The sequence below is a fragment of the Balaenoptera acutorostrata genome, chromosome 1, assembly GCF_949987535.1.
Source record: "Balaenoptera acutorostrata chromosome 1, mBalAcu1.1, whole genome shotgun sequence".
Lineage (NCBI taxonomy): Eukaryota > Metazoa > Chordata > Mammalia > Artiodactyla > Balaenopteridae > Balaenoptera > Balaenoptera acutorostrata.
The window spans coordinates 11,648,067-11,668,043 of NC_080064.1; the positions used below are offsets into that span (position 1 = coordinate 11,648,067).

The following is a 19,977-nucleotide window of genomic DNA, read 5'->3' on the forward strand; positions in this document are numbered from 1 at the left end:
GGTCACTGGTCACCCAGGGACCTTTCCAGCCTTCTTGCCTTTGCTCGTACTGTCCCCGCTGCTCACTGCCCTGCCATCTTCCGAGGCCCATTTCAAATGTTCTTATGCTCCAAGCACATGCCACACCTGCTTTGTATTATGCTTACTTGCGTGTGCTGCTTCCACTTGCTGGAGACTTCTCAAGGCCAAGGGAGTTCCCTTCTTTTTGAACACCCTGCGCCAGGCCTGCAGTATAGATGACCTGCAAATGTTTGTCTGGAATGAGGGCAGGGGAGGGGCCCCCAATGCAAACCTCCTACTTTACAGTTTTGCTAAGAGACTTGGACAGTTCCCAGCCTGCACTTGAGTCTGTCCATGTCAGAGCAGCCAGGAGGTGCCTTGCAGACAGCCTGCCTCCCCGGGGCGCAGGTTTGGGTTTCTTCAGTCCGTGTTCACTGTGGGGTTTGGGAGCACCAGCCTGAGGGTGGGACCTGTCTGTGACCTTCACCCAGGGGTCTCCAGTGCCTTCAGCAGCAACTGGCTTGGGGCAGGTGCCCATGAACTCTTGCTGGGTGGACCGATGGCTGGAGGAGATCATTCGATTGTCGTGTGTCATCGTATAGTATTCAGGGCACTTGAGACCCCTCAGCGGATGAGCTAGAGCAGAGCTACCAGGCCTGCTCTCAGGGAGCTGTGCCCACTGGGCACGCACACGGTAATGCATGGATGGGCCTCCCACATTAATGAGGGGTTTGGGGTGGGTTGTCCAAACTGCCGTCAGAAGTGGAACACGGGTGAGGGCCTCTTTAGGGCTCTTGAGGTGACAGTAGGGCTGAGACTGCCTGACAGGGAGGAACCTGTGAATAAGGAAGGAAGCTCTTCCAGCTGCCCTGAGGCGGGACAAGCCTAGCACCTTCCAGAACTGGAAGTCCCCCCACAGGTGGCCTGAGGGAGGCTTCAGATGCACTGATGGGGCAGGAAGCCAGGGAGGATTTTCAGTGCAGGAGTGAGGTGGGACGCCCTGCGTTTCAGGCTTTTGTGGGGAGGTTGGGTGGGGGTTGAGGAGCTGGGAGGGCAGGGCGGCCTCCCCTTGCGTGGGTGGCAGCTGGACCCAGGTGGCCTCAGAGGAGGCGGTTGAGGTGGACCAGGGAACAGGGGCTGGAGCCAGTGCCACCCTTCCCCGGGCTTCTGGGGGTGGAGGGACCCCGGGTCCCCGAGGCCTCAGCTCTGCTCCCCGAGGCCTGCCTCCCACCCCAGTCCTGGCTCTGCCTTCGTGTCCCCAAGGAGTGCAGGTTGTAGCGCCTTAGAGAACGCCGGGCGCCGCTAAGAGGGTCAGGCTCCTGGGGAGACGCAGCCCCCGTCTCACCGGCACTGAGCGCTTGCTGTATACGCTGAGCACATCCCCTGGACCAGGCTTCCTCCTGCGTCTCAACCCCACGAGGGTTAGACCCATTTTATAGAAGGGGCATGTGAGGCTTCGAGGGGAAGGGACTTGCTCGTGACCACACTCCTGGTCAGCGAGCGAGCCAGACCGGAGACCTGGGGCCTCGAAAGCCGTGCCGCAGCCGTGCCCTCTGACCCTCACAGGCGAGGACTGCATCCCCCGCTACCGTGGGAGCACGGGACAGGGTGGTGTCGGGGGGCGGCTGTGTCACTGGAAGAACGGGGAAAAGGGTGTCGCAGGTGGAGGGCCCTGCAGGGGAAAGGGCCCTGAGGCTGGACGGAGCTTGGCCTGTCGCACAGAGGGGCCAGCGTGCAGGAGGGTGGGGAAGAGGGAGAGAGCGATGCGTGGCTTAGTGATGCAGGCCAAGGCCAGCCGCTCCGGGACCTGCTTCCATGAGCATCTCAGAACCTCTTTTTTTTTTTTCTTTAACATCTTTATTGGAGTATAATTGCTTTACAATGGTGTGTTAGTTTCTGCTCTATAACAAAGTGAATCAGCTATACATATACATATATCCCCATATCTCCTCCCTCTTGCGTCTCCCTCCCACCCTCCCTATCCCACCCCTCTAGGTGGTCACAAAGCACCGAGCTGATCTCCGTGTGCTATGTAGCTGCTTCCCACTAGCTAACTATTTTACATTTGGTAGTGTATATATGTCCATGCCACTCCCTCACTTCGTCCCAGCTTACCCTTCCCCGTCCCTGTGTCCTCAAGTCCATTCTCTGCGTCAGCTCTTTTAATTGGTCTCTAAGTGAGGTGAGCACCTCGGCCTGGGTGTGCGCTGTCCTGAGTAACACTGTCGCGTTGACTGTGCCTGGAGTCGACCAGGTCTGGGTTCACATCCCACCTCTGCTACCTACTCACTTTATGCCCTCGTGGAGTTTCTTAATCTTTGCAAGGCTTGACTTCCTAGTCTGTGAGATGGGGGTGAAGCATCCTGCCTCCGGAGGTTTTTGTAAACAAGGTAAAGCACGTAAAGCGTCACTGGGAGTGCTGCTGGCTTGAGACTGCAGTGCTGACCCCTGAGAGCCCTAGAGAGTGTGGTGGGAGGCAGGGAGTCCCACCGGGCGTGTTCTGCAGACTGTGGGTGGGGTCCAGGACTGGGGCGGGGCCTCCTTGCAATAAGATCGTTTGGGGGTTTTCCTACGCATAGTAGGACAGGCCCTGAATGAACGCAGAGCAGACAGGGAAAGCCAAAGCACCTTCAAGCTGTCCCCAGAAAAGTGAGCGAGCGGGAGTCACCGTCCCCCGCTCTAACCGTGTGCCCTTCTCCCCTAGCACTGCTGCGGGAGGAAGTGTCCCGGCTCCAGGAGGAAGTCCACCTTCTCCGGCAGATGAAGGAGATGCTGATGAAGGACCTGGAGGAGTCGCAGGGCGGCAAGTCCTCCGAGGTCCTCGCGGCCACCGAGCTCAGGGTCCAGCTGGCCCAGAAGGAACAGGAGCTAGCCAGAGCCAAAGAAGCATTGCAGGGTGAGTGACAAGTCGGCGACAGCTCCCTCCCCTCCCTCGCCTGGGCCCCAGCTGGGGCCACAAGGTCACCAGGAGCCAGGGTCCTGCCTCTGCAGGGGCAGTGATGCGGCCGCGGGCGTCTCCCAGCGCCCAGCCCCCCAGCCCAAGCTGCCCCTTCCTTTTTGGGTGGAATCCGGCGTCTCGCTGGGTCGGGTGCAGATGTCATTCCCTCCCGCAGTGTGACCGCCTCATGTTCTCCATCGCTGCCGGTCATGGGGCGCCTCCTTCTGAGGTGGGAACGGCAGGTAGTTATCTTTGCTGAACGAGGATGCTGACCCAGCAGCTGGGGTGCCTCTTACCCAGAGCTCTCAGGGTCCTGCAGCGCCTCCCCTCACAGGACAGTGCGGGGAGGCTGGGTTTTGTGCTGGAGGACACATCCCTCCCCCACTTCCCTCACGCTCACCGCGGTGGGCTCTCCAAGGGGGGGCTCAGGCCTCTTCTCTCGTTGCTTGGTCTGCAGGAGCTCCCCTCTAAGGAGCGCGGCATCCAGCCCTGGGTGGGGGGAGGAGTTAGGAGAGACACTGCTTTAGGAGACAGGAAACCAGTGGGCCCACGTGTCAGCTGCTTTCCTTAGAGCTGGCCTGGGGTACTGGCCGCTGCCATACCCATCTCTCCTGGGAGCCACCTGCCCGCACTGTGTCTCAAAAGGTTATTTGAGAAAGGTTGGAAGCCATCCCCTCCCAGTCCTCCAACGTGAAACGCTGGGGGAGAAAGTATCTTGGGTGGGGTCTGCCTTGATCTCTTGAGCCCCTCTTAGTGTCTTTGATTCTCCTAGCGGGGGAAAGGGCAATAAGACTTGGCACCCTCCTTTCCACTTACCACTTACTAGAACGATAAATACTCTCTGAAGACTTCATTTCTGAGGCCAAAGCAGGTTTGTTCCTTCGGTTGATTTCGGGCTGCTGTAGCAAAGACCCCAAAACAGGGTGGCTTAAAGAATCTGTTTGTCTCTCTCTTCTGTAACCATCCCAGGGGGCATTTCAGGCTGGTGGGCATCTCTGCTCCCCTCGGCCTGTGAAAGATCCAGGGAAAGAGCCAAAATTCAGGGTCAGAGACTCCCTTTGGCAAGAGCGTGGCCGCAGGGAGTGCTGGGCACCCGCGTCCCAGCTACACGGCTAACTGGGCGGGGAGGGAGAGGGGATTGTGCTGGATGGTTAGGCGGCTCTGTCCTTGTGGGTTTCCCTGACTAGAGGTGTGAAGTGAGCCGCGGAACACTGGCTAAGCCAGCTGTCTGTCCAACACCCCACCACCCGTCCCCCAGGAAGCCTGGGACGCCGGTGCGCCCTCACCCGGGTGCTCCAGCCCCTGTCTGCGTTCTTCCCAGCAGTACATGTTACTCTTAAAGCTGGGTAGACACTTTCCTGTTGGGGTTTTGTTTCCGGTGGGGCCACCTAGACAGTGTTCTGGGTGGTCTCTTCAGGCCGTAGCAGGCAGGTGGTCCGTGTCACGGTGCAGCTGACGCCGTGTGATCAGAAGTCACTGTACCAGGCACGCATGCTTTCTCTATGCAACCCTCCTGCGGTCCAGGCAGATCTATACAAGCTCCCTCCACTCCCAGCTTCCCGGGGGCCTTGGAACATCCCCACCCTTCTCAGGGAGGAGATCCAAGTCTCAGGAGTCTCCCATGGGCACGTGTTGCTGGGTCCAGGCCGTGTGAGCGGATGTCCTTTGGTCTCGCCAGGCTTCGCGATCCTGCAGAGAGTCGAGGCTGCCTCAGGAAGCAGCCAGACGCTGTCTCAGCCTCCTTTGCCGGTATTCATTCCAGGACAGAGTCACCTGCCTTCTGTGTCCTGGGCCAAGGAAAGAATTCTCACCTGTATTCCCCCTTCTGGACCTGGGAGGAGGAGGAATACCTCTCTCTGCTGTTCCTGTGCCCAGGGGTATGGGCAGGGAGTGAGCAGAGGCTCATTTACCCACCGACTGCCCAGCTCCTGGGGCAGACGGCTCTCCAGACCTCAGTGTTCTGATCTGAGTGATGGGACAGTAACAGTGAATTAAATGAGGTCGTGTCTGTGAAGGCGGTAACCATGATGTGCACCCTCCTCTGTTTAGCCCACAGGGCACAGAGCTATGCAGGCATTTCTTCCCAGCTCTGTGCTGTACGATTTCTTATCCATCCCCAAAGGTCTTCAGGGCCTTGCTCAGGGACCCAGAGATCCCCCAAAGGCGACTGCTTTGTAGGAACAATAATCTCATCAACAAGGACTCGTCAGTATTCATTCAAGGAAAGCCTTATTGAGCACCTACTGTGTTCCAGCACTGTTCTGTGCACTTGGTCTACCATTCACCCCAGTCCTGCTGGAAGGTATTAACCCCTTTCACAGGTGGAGACAGCTGAATGAGGCTCAGGGAGGTTAAGTAACTTGGCCAAGGTGATAGAGCTAATTAGCAGCAGAGTCGGAAACTTTTTCCACTGCACTAAACACCTCATCTCCCCTCTGGATGAGGTCATGAGGGGTGAAGTTGGCCTGGACAAGAGAGACAGGAGGCCATCCTAGCTCAGTCAGGGGACAGCAGACTCTGGAGTCAGATCTGGGCATGAATCCCATCTCTGTCACTTACTAGCTGTGTGACCTGGGGCAAATTCCTTAACCTCTCTGAACAACAGTTCCTTTGCAGAAGGCAACAATAACAATACCTACTTTTCTTATAATTGAGGCCAATAGTAGTAGCTACTTCACAGGTTGTCACGAGGATTAAATGAGGTATAAAGTGCTTGGCCCAGTGCCAAGTGCCATTAGTGCAAATACTTAGTGATTATCTGATGAGACAGGGCTTGGCAGGCTTCCTCAGATCTGTTTGGAGATGTTGGTCGCCTGATTCCCATTTGGGGTAGCCCAGACCTTAGACCCCCTGAGCCCATCTAAGTTCAAGGTAGTAAGCACCTCAAGCTTCCTGCCTGGCATTCTACAAAGTCATAAATAAGATGCTTCCTCCCCAGCCACAGCACATGGTGAGTAAATTGCAGACAGATGTGGGCAGAAGGAGGCTGGGGCATGAAAAGGGATTTATATGCCCATAATGAGAAGGACGAGAATAAATGCACAAGCCAAGTACGCGGCAGATGTTGGGCAACACTTGTTAATAACCAGCGTCCCTGCGGTGGGAAAACGCAAAGCCCCCAAAGACTTCCACTCTGGCCGGTCCCCACCTGCCCACCCTCAGTCTTTGGTTTGGGGTTGGTTGAAACTGGAATTCTTCAGCACGTGAGAGGATTAGGAACTCAAGCTAACACGCAAACATTGATGGTTCCAACATCAAAGCAACGAAAAGAATCAAGTCTGGCGAGAATGGGGGTTTAGAAGTTTCCTTTGTTTCTGTGGGGACGAGTCTGGGAATGTTTGGTTTGGGATTTTGGTCTCCTCGTGAGTTTAAAGGCAGAAGCACTGAATGACTGTTTAATAAGGAATGGTGTCGTCGCGTGAGTAAACTTACCCCACAGTCCCTGCATGACCACGGCCCTACACCTGTGGTGAGCTTGTCGCCTGTGGGACCCCTCTGGGGTGTCTTGATTTCCCCAGGCCCCCTCAGTTGCATTGATTTCTCCAAGAATCAAGGCATTACAGAAACAATGATCATGAAAATTCGCTTCTTGCCTATTTTAATCACTTAATGGCATGTCGAATGTGCTGAGCATTTTCCCACAACAATAAATACTCCTTGAAAACGTAATTTTTAATGACTCCATAATGTTCTGCCAAGTGGAGGCACCATAATTTATTTAGCCACTTTCCTATTAATGGACATTTACGTTGTTTCCACTGTTTTCTTCTCATTCTTACTGTTACGTAACACTACACTATAAAGATCTGTGTAAATCTGTGTATTTTCTTAGGTCAGCATTTCTCAAACCTTCTGGTCTCTGGACCACTTCATACTCTTACAAAATTGATGACCCCAAAGAGCTGTTGTTTATATGGTTTAGATCTGTCAATATTTGCTATTTTAGAAATTAAAAACAAAAACGTGTCTAAATCTTCAATTTGTTTAAAAATGACAGTACTAAACCCATTACATGCTAACATTATTTTTAAATGAAAATAATGTATTTTCCTAAACAAAAAGATTTGAGGGAAAAGAGCAGCATTGTTTCACAATTTTGCAAAAACTTTTTAATGTCTGACTTCATAGAAGACTGCTGAGTTCTCGTTAACTACTCTTTCAGTCAGGCTACTATGATTTGTTGTTTTGGTTGAAAATCTAGCATCACACAGATGTGTATCTGGAAGAGGAAAGAGTGTATTAATTGCCTTATTAGATAATTATGGATAATTTTCTTTGACTTCATACTAACTCACCAACTGGTAGTTTCTTAGAGGTTTGCTGAGTGTGGAATTATCCAGTGAAGGTTTTGTGCTCTGTTAGGATGGACAGAACCATTGGTCTAATTGGTACTTTGAATGGCTATTGTACCCACACATGATTTTTTGAAATCTAACATTGATCACTTGGAAAATATTGGTTCACTGAGCAATGCACATCCTCCAAATCTTGGCATATTTCATTATCCAACATCAATAAGTCACATCTGTTAACATCACCACCAATCTCATTAGAAAAGTCTTTAAGTCTTGAGGAGCTGGTAAAATCATAGTGGCAGATCAGGTTTGCCCAAATTTGGATTTTTGCTCAAAAGTTCAAGTTTTATCACTGGCAACAAATACTGTCACTTGTTTTCCTAGAAGTAACAGGCTCACTTACTTCATGTGTTCACTTAGTTCAGTAGGTTGCCAGATACTATAGTTTGTACGTTGGTCCTTCTTTCAAGTACAAATGGTGAGCTACGAAAAAGTGGCTAGTTTATCTAGCAACTCAAACAGTTGCGCACATGATTTTCCTTGAGACAGCCATTGTACTTTGGTATGCAGCAAAAGAACTTTAAGTGTACTTCCCATTTTATTAAAAAATATGTACTTGGGGATCAAGTTTTAATAGAATTAATTATTTTTACTGCTTCATCAAGGTTATTCTTAAGTAAAACTGTCCCCACCCTTTCTTTCAACTATGAGTGCATTGTGTAAAGAACTCAGTGACTACTAATACAGTTTGATGCCACTGTTAACGATTTCTGCTAAGATGTCAGCATTTTACCCAGCATTGCTTTTGCACCAGCATTGCAAATACTAACACGGTAAAACAGGCAAATAATGTCAGAGTGTTATTATGAAAATAGTTTTCCTCTTGGACCCTCTGAAATGTTATTGTTGGTGGTAGTGGTGGTGACAGCTAGCATTTTTGAGCACTTTTTATATGCCACACACTTTAGCTCCTTTAATTCTCACAACAAGAATATGAGGTGGGCTGTGAATGTGCCAAGATTACACGGCAGTACCTGGTTAGGGCCAGGTTCAGACCTCAGCAGTGTGGCTCTGGAGACCTTAGGTGACACTGGCAGGGGCAGAGAGGGCGTTACTGCAGGGGAAATAGCTTGAGCAAAGGCAGGAAGGCCAGCCTGTGTATGGGGGTGGGAAGGTGGAGGCTTTGCATTCAGAGGATGGTGGGAGATGATCATGGTAAACCCCAAGGGCTGTACCCTGAAGTTCAGGGACATGGAGGTTTTGAGCAGGAGGAGGCAGTATGAGGAGTGAGGTGTTTAAGATGTTCCTATGTCCCTTTCCCACCCTCTCCTTGCCTTTGCAGCCTCGTCTCCTTCTAGCACGTGGATGCACATGTTATGTACATGTGGTTCCTAGATGTGCCTGTGGATCCTCTCCCTTCTTTCTCTGAGTCTTTGCATTTGCTCTTCCTTCTCCCCCAGCCTCCTGATGGTCACTCTTCCTCCAAGTCCTGATTCACGCTCTGCTTCCTCCAGGAATCTTTCTGGACCATCTCCACTTGATGGGTCCGGGGCCTGCGGTTGGCAGGATCATACCCCTTCACCCCCACGATGTCTGCATCCTAATTTCTAGAGCACGTGAATATGGTAGTTTACGTGGCAAAGGAGAATTAAGGTTGTTAATCAGACATCCTTAAAATGGAGGGATTATCCTGTAGGCCCAGCGTAATCCCAAGGTTCCTTCAGAGTGAAAAAAGAGGCAGAAGAGTCAGAGATAGAGAAAGTCAGAGAACAGAGGCTGGAGATTCAACGTGAGGACCCAATCCACCATTGCTTGTGTTGAAGGTGGAGGAAGGGTCCACAAGCCAAGGAATGTGCGTGGCCTCTAGAAGCCGGAAAAGACAGATTCTCTCCTAAGGCCTCCAGAAGGAATGTAGCCCTGCCCACACCTTGATTTTAGCCTCCTGAGACCCATTTCAGACTTCTGACCTCCAGAACTATAAGATACTAAATTTGTATCTTTTAAAGCTACTATATTTGTAGTTATTTGATACAGCAGCAGGAAGAAACTAATAAGGGCCCCTCCTCCCTGGATTTCACAGCCCTAGATGCTGAGCTCCCTCAGGACCCAGCACACATTGAGGGGCGTCTGTTTCCTGCCTGGTTTGCCACTTGCCAGGCTCCTGCAGGCACAGTACCCAGCACAGATCCACCCTCGCCATCTGAACAAAGTCGATGATTGGTGAGCACGGCGGAGAAGAAATGATGCCCAAGTTTCCTCTCTTTAGCACAAGGAATAAGCCCTGTTGGGGCCTTTTCCCTGCCTCACAATGAGTCACCTGTCCTAGACTGAGCTCCTGGCAGGAACTGAGCCTTATGATTTAATTTGCTCATTCAACAAATGTTTCATGAAAACTTCCCCACAATAGAACCTGTGCCTGTGGCTCAGATAATTCAGAGGCAAGTGGGACCCAGGCCCTGCCCAGATACCCACAACATACTCAATGCAAGTTGGTTGAATAATATATTTTTTAATGACCAACCAGGCCTGCAGATAAGAATCTACGCCACAGATATTCTGCTTGAAGAGTTCTGGGGTGCAGAGAATGTCTTAGGCCTTGAGCAACAGGGGACACCAGTGTCCTTTAGGTTCCTAGCAGGTGTGGCCATGCTTTGGCTGCCATTGCAAGTGTAACCAGTCCTGCAGGCAGTGGGGTGGTAGGTGGCCTGAGTGGCTGTTGAATAGAATGATGTGTTACCGATGCTGGGATGGCTCCGCCCACCTGCTTTTTTACACACACATCCTTGTCTCCAGAGCTGTGTGGGTTTGAAAAGCAACTTAATGTTTCCTGTTTCCCTTCCCACATCCGCGCTCCACTCTTTGTCTCATTCCTTGCATCAAAGACTTGTTCATCTTCTGAGCAGTCTATTGCCCTGGGTTGAATTTACGTGCTCCTCTTCAATAAGTAAGTCATACATAGAAGCTTCCACTGTTTCTTAGGCCATCTAGCCTGATGCCCTGGGGGCTGCTGCCTCTCTGTCCCACAGCCCTAATGTTAAAGACGCTTAGCTGGTACATCTTAGAATTTGGTGGAAGCTTCCAGAGAGTTTTAACTTTGCAGACAGAACATCTTCCTAATATACTACCGACTGTTTTTCACAGTTAACAGATCCCCCTTGAAAGCTTCTTGGAGTCCAGATTTGATCCAGCTGAAAATAATCTATGGTCAGGTGGAAGAATTGTCCAGAATCTTTGCTGTTCTGTTGCAGCTCTGGCTGGGCTGCGTGTCTCTAGCAGGTTAGCTGCTTCACGGGGCAGCTGGATTCCCAAAAAAGAGCACATGCCCTAATGCACATGTTTTTTAACAGGTGTTTCTTTGGAGTAGTTTGAGATTTCCAGAAAAGTTGCAGAGTCCCTCTATGACCGGTTCCCCCATCCTCAGCATCTTAGATAGTGCAGTGCATTACAGGGATGCTTTTCAAGCCACTTCCTGCTTTATGTTTGCTATTGTCTCATTGGCCAGAGCAAGTCACATGACCAAGCCCAGCATCATGTGGGCGGAGACTCTGGAGGCTGTGGTTGTGGGGAGGTGGGGTTCGTTGGCAGCCATGACTGAGGATCTGCCACAGAGAGCATTTTAAATGGAATCATATCCAGAATCTGCTTAGCGTCCTGGTGTCTGTTGACTGACAACACATGGCATCGACCTTGTCCCTTTTGACTCCTTTGCTTTTCATAGGTTTTTGTACCCGAGTGACTGATGTCCTCTCTCTTCTCCTATCCGGGGTTTTTGTCCTGGGCCCTTGACTCTATGAGTTGGAAAGGCAGCCAGTCCAGTCCTGTCCCCCCAGGCCCCCTTTGTCACCCTTTCCGCCTGCCCAGGCCAGAATCTGTTCCATGGCCCCCCAAACAATTACCCTTTCTGGGGTCTCCTTCAATGCTTTGGGTCCAATTCTCAGTAGACTCCACTGTGTATTAATGTTCTGATTATCCTGAGAAAAGAGGAAGGACTGGTTAGTTTGAAAATACTCAAGACACCCTCCAGGACTCACCCTCCACATATCTGATGCTTGTTTAGGAAGCTGGTACCAGAGCCCAACCTCTTCCCTATTCAGAAAGAACCTTGTATACCCGTTCTATAGTCAGGATGACTGAGGTGTGAGCACATAGTAAATTGCTTTTGAGCAGTAATCACCTCAGCTAACGTTTATTTAGCACTTGGACTATGCCAGGCACTCTAATTGCTTTGCCTGCATGAGCCCACTGATCCTCCCAACAACGCTCATTAGGTGAGTGGTGTTTATTAGCCTCAGTCTCCCCATCTACAAAATGGGGATGAGAGAGACTAAGGATTTTTCTAATCTCCTGGCTAGTAGACTTGAGAGCCCAGACTTGATCCCCAGTGACTCTAGTTTCCAAACCTCTGTTCTTAGCAGATACTCTTTTTATTCTAGGGGTCTTAGGGGTGGTTGTAGCAGTAGGGAGGAAGGGAGTGAAATCGGGAAGAGAGGAGAAAGAGGGACAGATGTGGGTTTGGAAGCCCAGCGTTCTTAGCTGTCACTCGGACCCCTTGAGGCACCGGGATTTGTGGATTCGTTCTTAGTCTTTGCTCTGGAGCTTGTCCCAGGGACTAAAGGCTTCAAGGCTGGTCTCGGGGACACACAACCAGGAGCTTCTCTTCCCGACCTCCTCTCCCTCCGCTGCTCAGTGAACACACTTCAGTCCCAGGAAATGCCAGTGGCCTCGGCTGCCATATTTAAGAAGTGAGCAAGGGCTGCAGACCTTGAGCTGCTGCTTTTAGTTAATCCCCACTCCCCGCCCAGGAAGTGTCAGAGATTGATCGGCTGAGAGGAGGAGAACAGAGCGCAGTGTGAGAAAAGCCAGGTTCTTAATATGCCTTTCATAAGACATTGCCCAAGGCCCTGTTCAACCCTGTTTGGAGCTGTGGCCTCTATCACTGTGCAGGCCCATCTTGCCGTGATGGGGTCAGGACATGGCCCTGAACCCGTGGCAGGAAGTGAAAGCCACACTGGCCTCTGTCCTGGAAGAAGAGCTTTGATGTGAGCCAGGCCGGGGCGGGAGGGGGCGGTGGTCTTCAGAGCTGGCCCTCCTTCTGGGGCAGCCATGGTGGGCACTGGCCCAAGGTGGCCATGGACACAGGATCAGGTCTGAGAGGGACCTCCACTGTGATTCTCCTCAGCCCTGGTTGACTCCCCAGGGGATGCTGTCATGGCCTCAGACAGGGATCTGGGGGTGGGCTTCCTTCCTGGAAGAGCTGCCCCTGATGATGGCTGAACAGGAGAGGGGGGAGCAGGACTCTGGGGGCCTTGAGCAAAATATGAGGTGTGGGTGGCAGACAGGGGCAGCACAGTTTCACTCAGACGCAGCAAGCCTTCTCCGGGATCTCCTGGGCTGGCCCTGTGCTGAGCCCTCCACCCACCTCATCTTCACATTCTCCTCAGATCCGGCCCACGACATAGGTGGAGTTAGCCTGACTTTACAGTTGGGGAAACTGAGGTTCCAAGAGGGTCATACTGCATGCTGGTCTCAGTGTTTGGACTTGAAGTCTCATGCCTGACACAGATCCCTTCCTGCTGCACCAGCATTCAATTCTGATCAGTAGAAATCTCTTCAGTGTTGATAAAATCTTACATAGAACCCCACTCACTTATTCATTCAACAAACACTTGTTGAGGTCCTCCTATTGGCCAGGCATTGTTCTGGGCCTTACGGGTGTATCTGTGAGCCAAACAGACAGATCCGTTTCTCATGGATCTGCTGTGTAACAAACAGCCCCCAAATCTCACCAGCATTTTTCTCATGTCCTGTGATTTTGTGTGTCAGGGACATGGCAGGGTGCAGCTGGGCGATTCTGCAGTTCCACATGGTGGGTGAGGGTTGGGGGTTCTGCTGTGGGGGGCTGTTCCGCTGGAGAGTCCAAGACGGCTTCACTCATGTGTCTGGTGCCTTGGTGGGGTGTCTGGGCTCAACTGGGACTGACAACTAAAACACGCATTTGTGGTCCCTCCAGCATGGTAGTCAGACCTCCTCCACAGGCTCAGGGATCCCACAGAAAGGGTTCCAGGAAATCAAGGAGCAAGCTGTAAGGCTTCTTGGTCTCAGACATTACTTAGTGTCATTTCCGCTGCATTCAGTTGGTGACAGGCCAGCCAGACTCCACCCTATAAAAAGCACGTATGGGAAGTATTATTGTGTCCATCTTTGCGAAAATACCATCTGCCACACGGGGAGGGAGAAGGCCAACAACAAACAAGGAACATAGAAAAACTAAGTCGTATGTGTTAGAAGATTGTCAGTACTATGGGGACATAGAAATTGTACAGTGAGATGAGATAGAACCCAGCCATGCCACTCCTAGGTTTTTACTCACCTAGGAAATATATATATCTGCACAAAGACTTGTACACAAATGGTCCTAGCAGCTTTATTTGTAATAGCCAAAAACTGGAAGCAGCCCAAAAGTCCATCAACAGAGGAATGAATAAACAGACCAGTATATCCTACAGTGGAATCCCTCTCGGCAATAAAGCAACAAACGATCGAGACATGCAGCCACTTGATGGGTCTCAAAATCATTATGCTGAGTGCCAGAGTCCAGAAAGAAAAAAGTATATCCTGTATGGTTCCATTCATGTGAAACTCTAGAGAATGAAACCTAATCTGTAGGGACCGAAAGGTCAGTGGTTGCCTGGAGGGTGGGAGGAGGGGCAGGAGTGCGGCTTTCAAAGGGGAAGAGGAAACTTTTGGGGTGATGGATACGTCTCTATCTTGATTGTGGTGATGGTTTTACAGGTGTTTACGTGTGTCAGGTTATATCAAATGGTCCATGTTACATATGTGTACGTTATTTATTAGCAGTAAAGGTGTTTTAAAAAGAGGGTGCGGTGGCTTAGGAATCTTGAGCATGACGTGTTTAGGAGTGAGGGGCGTTCAGTGCCCCACGGGCCACACTCAGACAGTCTGCAGCTTAGCTTTCATGCTGGCCTCAGCGGGTCACAGAGGGGACCCAGCCCCGGGTGGGAAGAGCCCTGTCCTATCAGGGCACCAACACCCAGGGCTCCTGGGCTCCAGAAACAGGCAGAGACCAGGGAGGTCCAAGGCTGCCGCATGTGCCGTGGCCTGGGCTCCCAGCCCAGCTCTTTAAATAGGTCCAACGACACGGGCTGGCCAGTGGCTATGACAGAAGCTGCTCACAACCAGGTGAGCTTCATGCCCAGAGCCTGACGTGGGGACACAAAAGGAGGAGAGGCATTTTTGGGCACTGAGCTAAACACTCAGAACAATCTAGAAAGGAGCTTTCTGATTCAGCTCGAGGCCAGGTGCTATGGTAGGGAAAAGACGGAGGTTAAAATCCAATGGCTTGGGAATTCCCTGGTGGTCCGGTGGTTAGGACTCCACGCTCTCACTGCTGAGGGCCCGGGTTCGATCCCCGGTCAGGGAACTCAGATCCCACAAGCCACGCTGCATGGCCAAAAATAAATAAATAAAATTTAAAAATCCAATGGCTCCATAATATTTTAAAAATTAATATTTATATTTAATGTATAGGTAATGAATACAATTTTTTTTTAAAGATAGATTAGACAGGGTAGAAACTAATTTTTTTTTAAGTTTTCTTTTTTTTTTAAATTAATTAATTTATTTATTTTTGGCTGTGTTGGGTCTTCGCCTCTGCGCGAGGGCTTTCTCCAGTTGCGGCGAGCGGGGGCCACTCTTCATCGCGGTGCGCGGGCCTCTCACCATCGTGGCCTCTCCTGTTGCGGAGCACAGGCTCCAGATGCGCAGGCTCAGTAGTTGTGGCTCACGGGCCCAGTTGCTCCACAGCATGTGGGATCTTCCCAGACCAGGGCTCGAACCCGTGTCCCCTGCACTAGCAGGCAGATTCTCAACCACTGCGCCACCAGGGAAGCCCATGAATACAATTTTTATATGTTCATTGAATATTTCCCTGGGCCAGGAATGCATGGGCTTGAAAGAATGATCTCAGATAGGCTTCACCATTTTTCTGTTGAGAAGGTTGAGAGCCAGAGAAGTGGGCTGCTGAAAGGTGGAATTTAAGCCAAGGAAGGTGTGCCTGGCTCTAGGACCTGCGGGGTTTAGCCAGTGCCCTACACAGCCCCGTGGGGAGCCCGCTGCTGTTTGTTTCAGCGGTGAACAGGTTTTTAAATGATGAATCCTTTGTGATGTGCATCTCAGGGACAGGCTGGGCCTGTGAATGCAAGGCGCTGGGGCATGTCGGAGCGGGCCGTCCTGAGTCAGGGGTCCAGGGCTCTCCAACAGCATTGCCCTCAGCCTCTGCGGGCCTCATCCGGTGGGAGGGTCGGGCCGAGTGTTCTCATGAGCCCCTGTCGTAAGGTACCGTGAGCAGCATATACTACTCAGAAGGCAGGGGAAGATACCTGTGTGGGGGGAGGACAAGCCAACCTCTGAGAAAGCCAAGACAGCAGCCTGATGCTGCCCGCTGACTGCAGAAGCGGTCACAGAAGTGGTGCTGGTAACGGCGTGTCCCTGGGTCACACCAGCTGGGCATCTGACTGCCGCCGGGCCTCCCACTCTCACCCCAGCCCAGGACCTACACCCCACTGCTAACCAGCAGCCCTTAGCCTCTGACCTTCACAGCCCCTGAACTCCAGAGAAGTTGCTCGACCAGGAGCTCTGCACCGTGAAGATCTAGAAGAATCTTTCTGATTCAGGCCTTGCCAGCAGAGTGGTGCCCAAGGAAAGAAAGGTCGTTAGCAAGAACCCATGGGCTCAGGCAGAAGGAGGGGGATGGCCCAGGACCAGTCAATATCCCTAACCCCTGCCAAGCCCTCCAGGAAGAGGCTGGGCCGTGCTCCTCTCGGTCGGCGTTGGCTCCTGGCTGCCCTGAAGACGGGCCTGGTTAGATGCAGCTAGAGAAGCGCTGGTCAGCCTGGTGCTACGAACCCTTCTATCTCCCACCCAGTGTTCAGCACTGGACCCAGCACGTGGCAAGGGACTCATAAGCAGGTCTGAGATGAAGGTGGAAGATGGAAAGCAACGTGGAGCCTTTGGGACTGTCCCTTTCTTGGGGAGGTGGCTGTTGGCTCAGCAGTGTAAGGCCGGGAGCGCCTCGAGGTCGGGGCCTGAAGTGTGTTTGTCTCTGTGCCCCTGTGATTGTGTCACTTCTGCTGCTGAGGCGTGAGCGAGGCCGGGGAAGCAGGACAGAACAGAGATGAGACGCGTGCTGGGCCCACAGGGCTGGCACCCAGTAGGGGTGCAGGAAATGGGCCAAGAGCAGGGCGAGGGCTCACCCCACGTGAATGTACCCGCAGTCTGTCACAGACCCGGAAGGTCCTGTGCGTGGGCAGCGCCCCTCGGCCTGGCTTTTCCAGTTACATGACCCATTGGTGCCACCTCAAGCTCCGACCTTTGTCTCCTGCCAGGATGACCGTGGAGTCGTCGTGCTCCCTGCTCCCTCCCCAGGCCAGGCGCTGGCATGAGTGGAGAAAAAACAAGGGCGCAAGCCTTTCTTTCCTCTTCCTGGTTCAGGTGACTGCAGACTGGGGGAGATCACTTCCTTCAGGGGCAGAACGGGCTGGGGTGGCCCTGGGTGGCACGCAGCGGAGGGACGGACTGGGAGCTTTGGCCAGGTTCCGCCAAAGCAGGGCCATTTCCTGGCTGGAATTCCCGGAGGAACGTGGCTTTGGAGAACCGCCGCAGAGGCTGAAAGCTCACACGCTGCCCAGGACCACTCGGGGAACGGCTCAGCATTGCCCTGCCAGCGCCAGCCCTCTCGGCCGCTCACCTGGGCAGGGCTGAGTGTCACCAGCGTCAGTTAAGCCTCGCACGCGCTGTGAAGTTGTGTTGGCGTCTTGAGGTCAGTTTCTGTTCCAGGCAAAGTCTGTCTCCCCAAGGGCTTCTCGCCTCCTCCCCTTCCCAGCTGTGGCCCGTTCTTGCTGAAGCCCTCTTTCTTTCCTTGGTCACCGCACTTTGCTGGAGGGCCAGAATCAGAACGGAGTCAGAATGCTTCTTCTAGATGTTCATGGCCCAGAGCTCATAGGTGAGCGACTTCTCCAGAGTTTGGGGACTGCAAGGTCAATGGGTTTGAGAATAACACTCTTACTGGCCTGTTCAAGACACTGGGTCAGGATGGAGAGCAAAAGACGTGGCTGGTTGGTGATGTCCCAATTATCAAAAGCACCCGGCACCTTGATCCATATGATCACGGGGAGGAGGTTGGAGGTGTGTGATCACATCAATGGGACTGTTTTGTCCTCTTTTCAGATGAGAAGGTGGTAAAATAGTTCCCCTTTCCCCTTTTTGGGATCTTCCATACCCACCAGTGAAGCTCCTGGAAATAGTCTTCTTCTTCTGTTGGATTTCTCTTCATCGGAGAGGGTTTCTTCTTCCTATTCTTCTGGAATTCAGACACCCCCACCCCCGCACCTCCACCCCAGGCTGCCAGCAGACTTACAGGGCAGTTTCTCATTGGTGGTTGATGGTCACCGAGCACTGTGGAGTTTGCGTGGGCTGGAGGCCCTGTTTGCTGTGAGGGCTGGGTGTGTGGAGGTGGCATTGCTCCCCTGCAAGTATGGGGGCTTTCCCAGGCAGAGGTGGGTTTTCTGAGCTGTTTCTAGAAGGGGGATATGAGGCCAAGGCACAGTGACCTCTGTTGCTAGTTTGTTGGTAGCAAGTGGAAGAGATGGTGAATAATTTGGGGGTGGGAGGTATAGGGAGAGGTCAGTGCCCCCAAGAGAGGGGGCTTCACTTCTGCCGTGTTATGCTCTGCATGAGTGCCAAGAGCAGGGCAAGCAGAGGATTTCCTGTTCAAACCAAGCAATTAGGAGATATTTATACAGGGAAGGGAAGGTGCCCTCTGTGGTTCTAGGTTGGGTCCAAGTTCTCAGGAAAGAAATGAATAGTGGAAATGAGCTGTCCTTCACTGAACACCTATAATGCACCATCAACCAGAAAAGCAAATACCTTGTGTAATCCTCCCCACCATCCTACAAAGTTCCTTTCTATTCTCCTTTTCTCCATGTGAGGAACATAAGCTTGGAGAGGTTGCATGACATGCCCAAGGTCATATGGGTAGTAGAGCCTAGACTTGGCTTGGTGTCCCCTCCACTTGAACTTGGACCAGTTGCTCAACTCTCCTTCCCCATTGGTAGAATATCCCCATCATAATAGTGCTTACCCAGTGGTTGGGGGATTAAATGAGATGATGATTCATAGAAAGAGGTTGGAACAGTAAATATTTATTTATTAAATATCAGCTGCTCTTATTTTATTATTATTCTTTTACTAAGTTCAGAGTGACTGTATAATTTATTGTCCAAACTGGGAGAGTTTTTCAAGAAAAAGAGGGCCTATTAAAAGTTGTCCTGGGACATTAAGAGCCAACTGGGACTGTCCCAGACAAATGGGATCTATAGCCCTTGACCAACAGACAGGATGTGAGTAAGTGGACAGGTGTCAGGCAGGTACTCCGGGTCAGAGGATGGTATAAGCAAAGGTGTTGGAGGGTGGGTGCTCATGGTATACACAGGTGACCGTGAGGTGGCCAAGGGGCCCACCTGCCCTACCGGACAGGAGAAGTAACATCTCTCCACCTACACCCTGACCCCATTGCCCACAGGGCATCCTTCCCCTTCCCCAGGTTCATCTTTGTGCTCCAAGGCCGCCCGCCTGGTCAGCATCATAATTTACGAGGGCACCACAGGCCACTCCATTCTTTATGGACCTAAGAAAGATGTGATCTTTACGACAGAGAGGCATAGTATGACGTCTCAGAAGCCATTCCAATGCCCTGTTAGGCAGGAGGGAGAAGAGGTGGAGAAGGACGCTACTAAGTCACGAAGTGCATCCCCACTTGACACCAGAGGAACAAAGCTTTCGGGTGGAGGCTCCAGAAGGAAGGATGTGGGAGGCCGGGGAGGGAGGTGGGGTCGCTGGAGGAGACTCCTGTCTCCTAGCCTGCATGGCTTCCATGTAAACCTCAGCAGGAGCACGTGAGACCTTGACAAGGTGGGGTTTCCAGGCAACTGTTGTTACCCACCCACATGGACCTGGTGTCTCCCAGTGGAGCAAGGTGTTCCTGGGGGTTCAGGTTCCCAGAAGGGTCAGAGCAGCCTCCCTGTGGAACAGGGAGAGAGGGGAAGTAGCCAGGAGCTGTGGGCCAGGCTCGGTGTGGGGAAGTGACATGCCCCAGCTAAGCTAGGAGCTGCATCCTAGACCCATATCCTTACTCCCAACCCTGAATGCTCACTGAAGTTCTTCACTTTTTACTGTCTGTTCCTAAAACAGATTTCTAAATTTTTTAACAGAACCTTGGACCCAGTAGAGCAGTTCTGTACATAAAGATCTTACCTCAAGAAGTATAGGCCAATCACCAATCTATGGATTGTAAATGCATATTTTTAAAATTAATGGGACTCCCACTAGCCTAATGCAGCCTTTGTGCAAATTAGAAAAAGGCATGTAGACGGATTAGGCAAAGGTGCCTCCCCCTCCACGACATTGCACACAGGCCTACTGACCTGTATAGCCTGGTGACTTGGCGGGCAGCACCTGTGTGTGACCGCATTCCTAGGGAGTTGCAGCCCTGTAGCCGGGTTTGACAAGGGCGTAGAGAGGTGCCTCTGCTCCAGGTGGCTGCAGCCCTGCACTAAACTGTACAATTTGACAAGCAGAACACCAGCTGGGTTTTACCTCCCACTCAGCTTAGCTACCAGGTACTTTTGGGGAGTGCATCAGCTGTGCAACTGTCCATGGCGGTCCTGG

At 51.9% G+C, this 19,977-nt stretch overlaps 1 protein-coding gene across 7 annotated transcripts in view; it reads left to right on the forward strand.

Annotated features, from left to right (window-relative positions):
* KAZN (kazrin, periplakin interacting protein) overlaps positions 1 to 19,977 on the forward strand; it is a 1,128,675-nt gene that overhangs the window by 999,040 nt on the left and 109,658 nt on the right. For all 7 annotated transcript variants that reach the window (XM_057554464.1, XM_057554479.1, XM_057554493.1 and 4 more), the window contains one exon: positions 2,705 to 2,896. In XM_057554464.1, the coding sequence (XP_057410447.1) occupies positions 2,705 to 2,896 (192 nt within the window). The remainder of the gene's footprint in view (positions 1 to 2,704; positions 2,897 to 19,977) is intronic.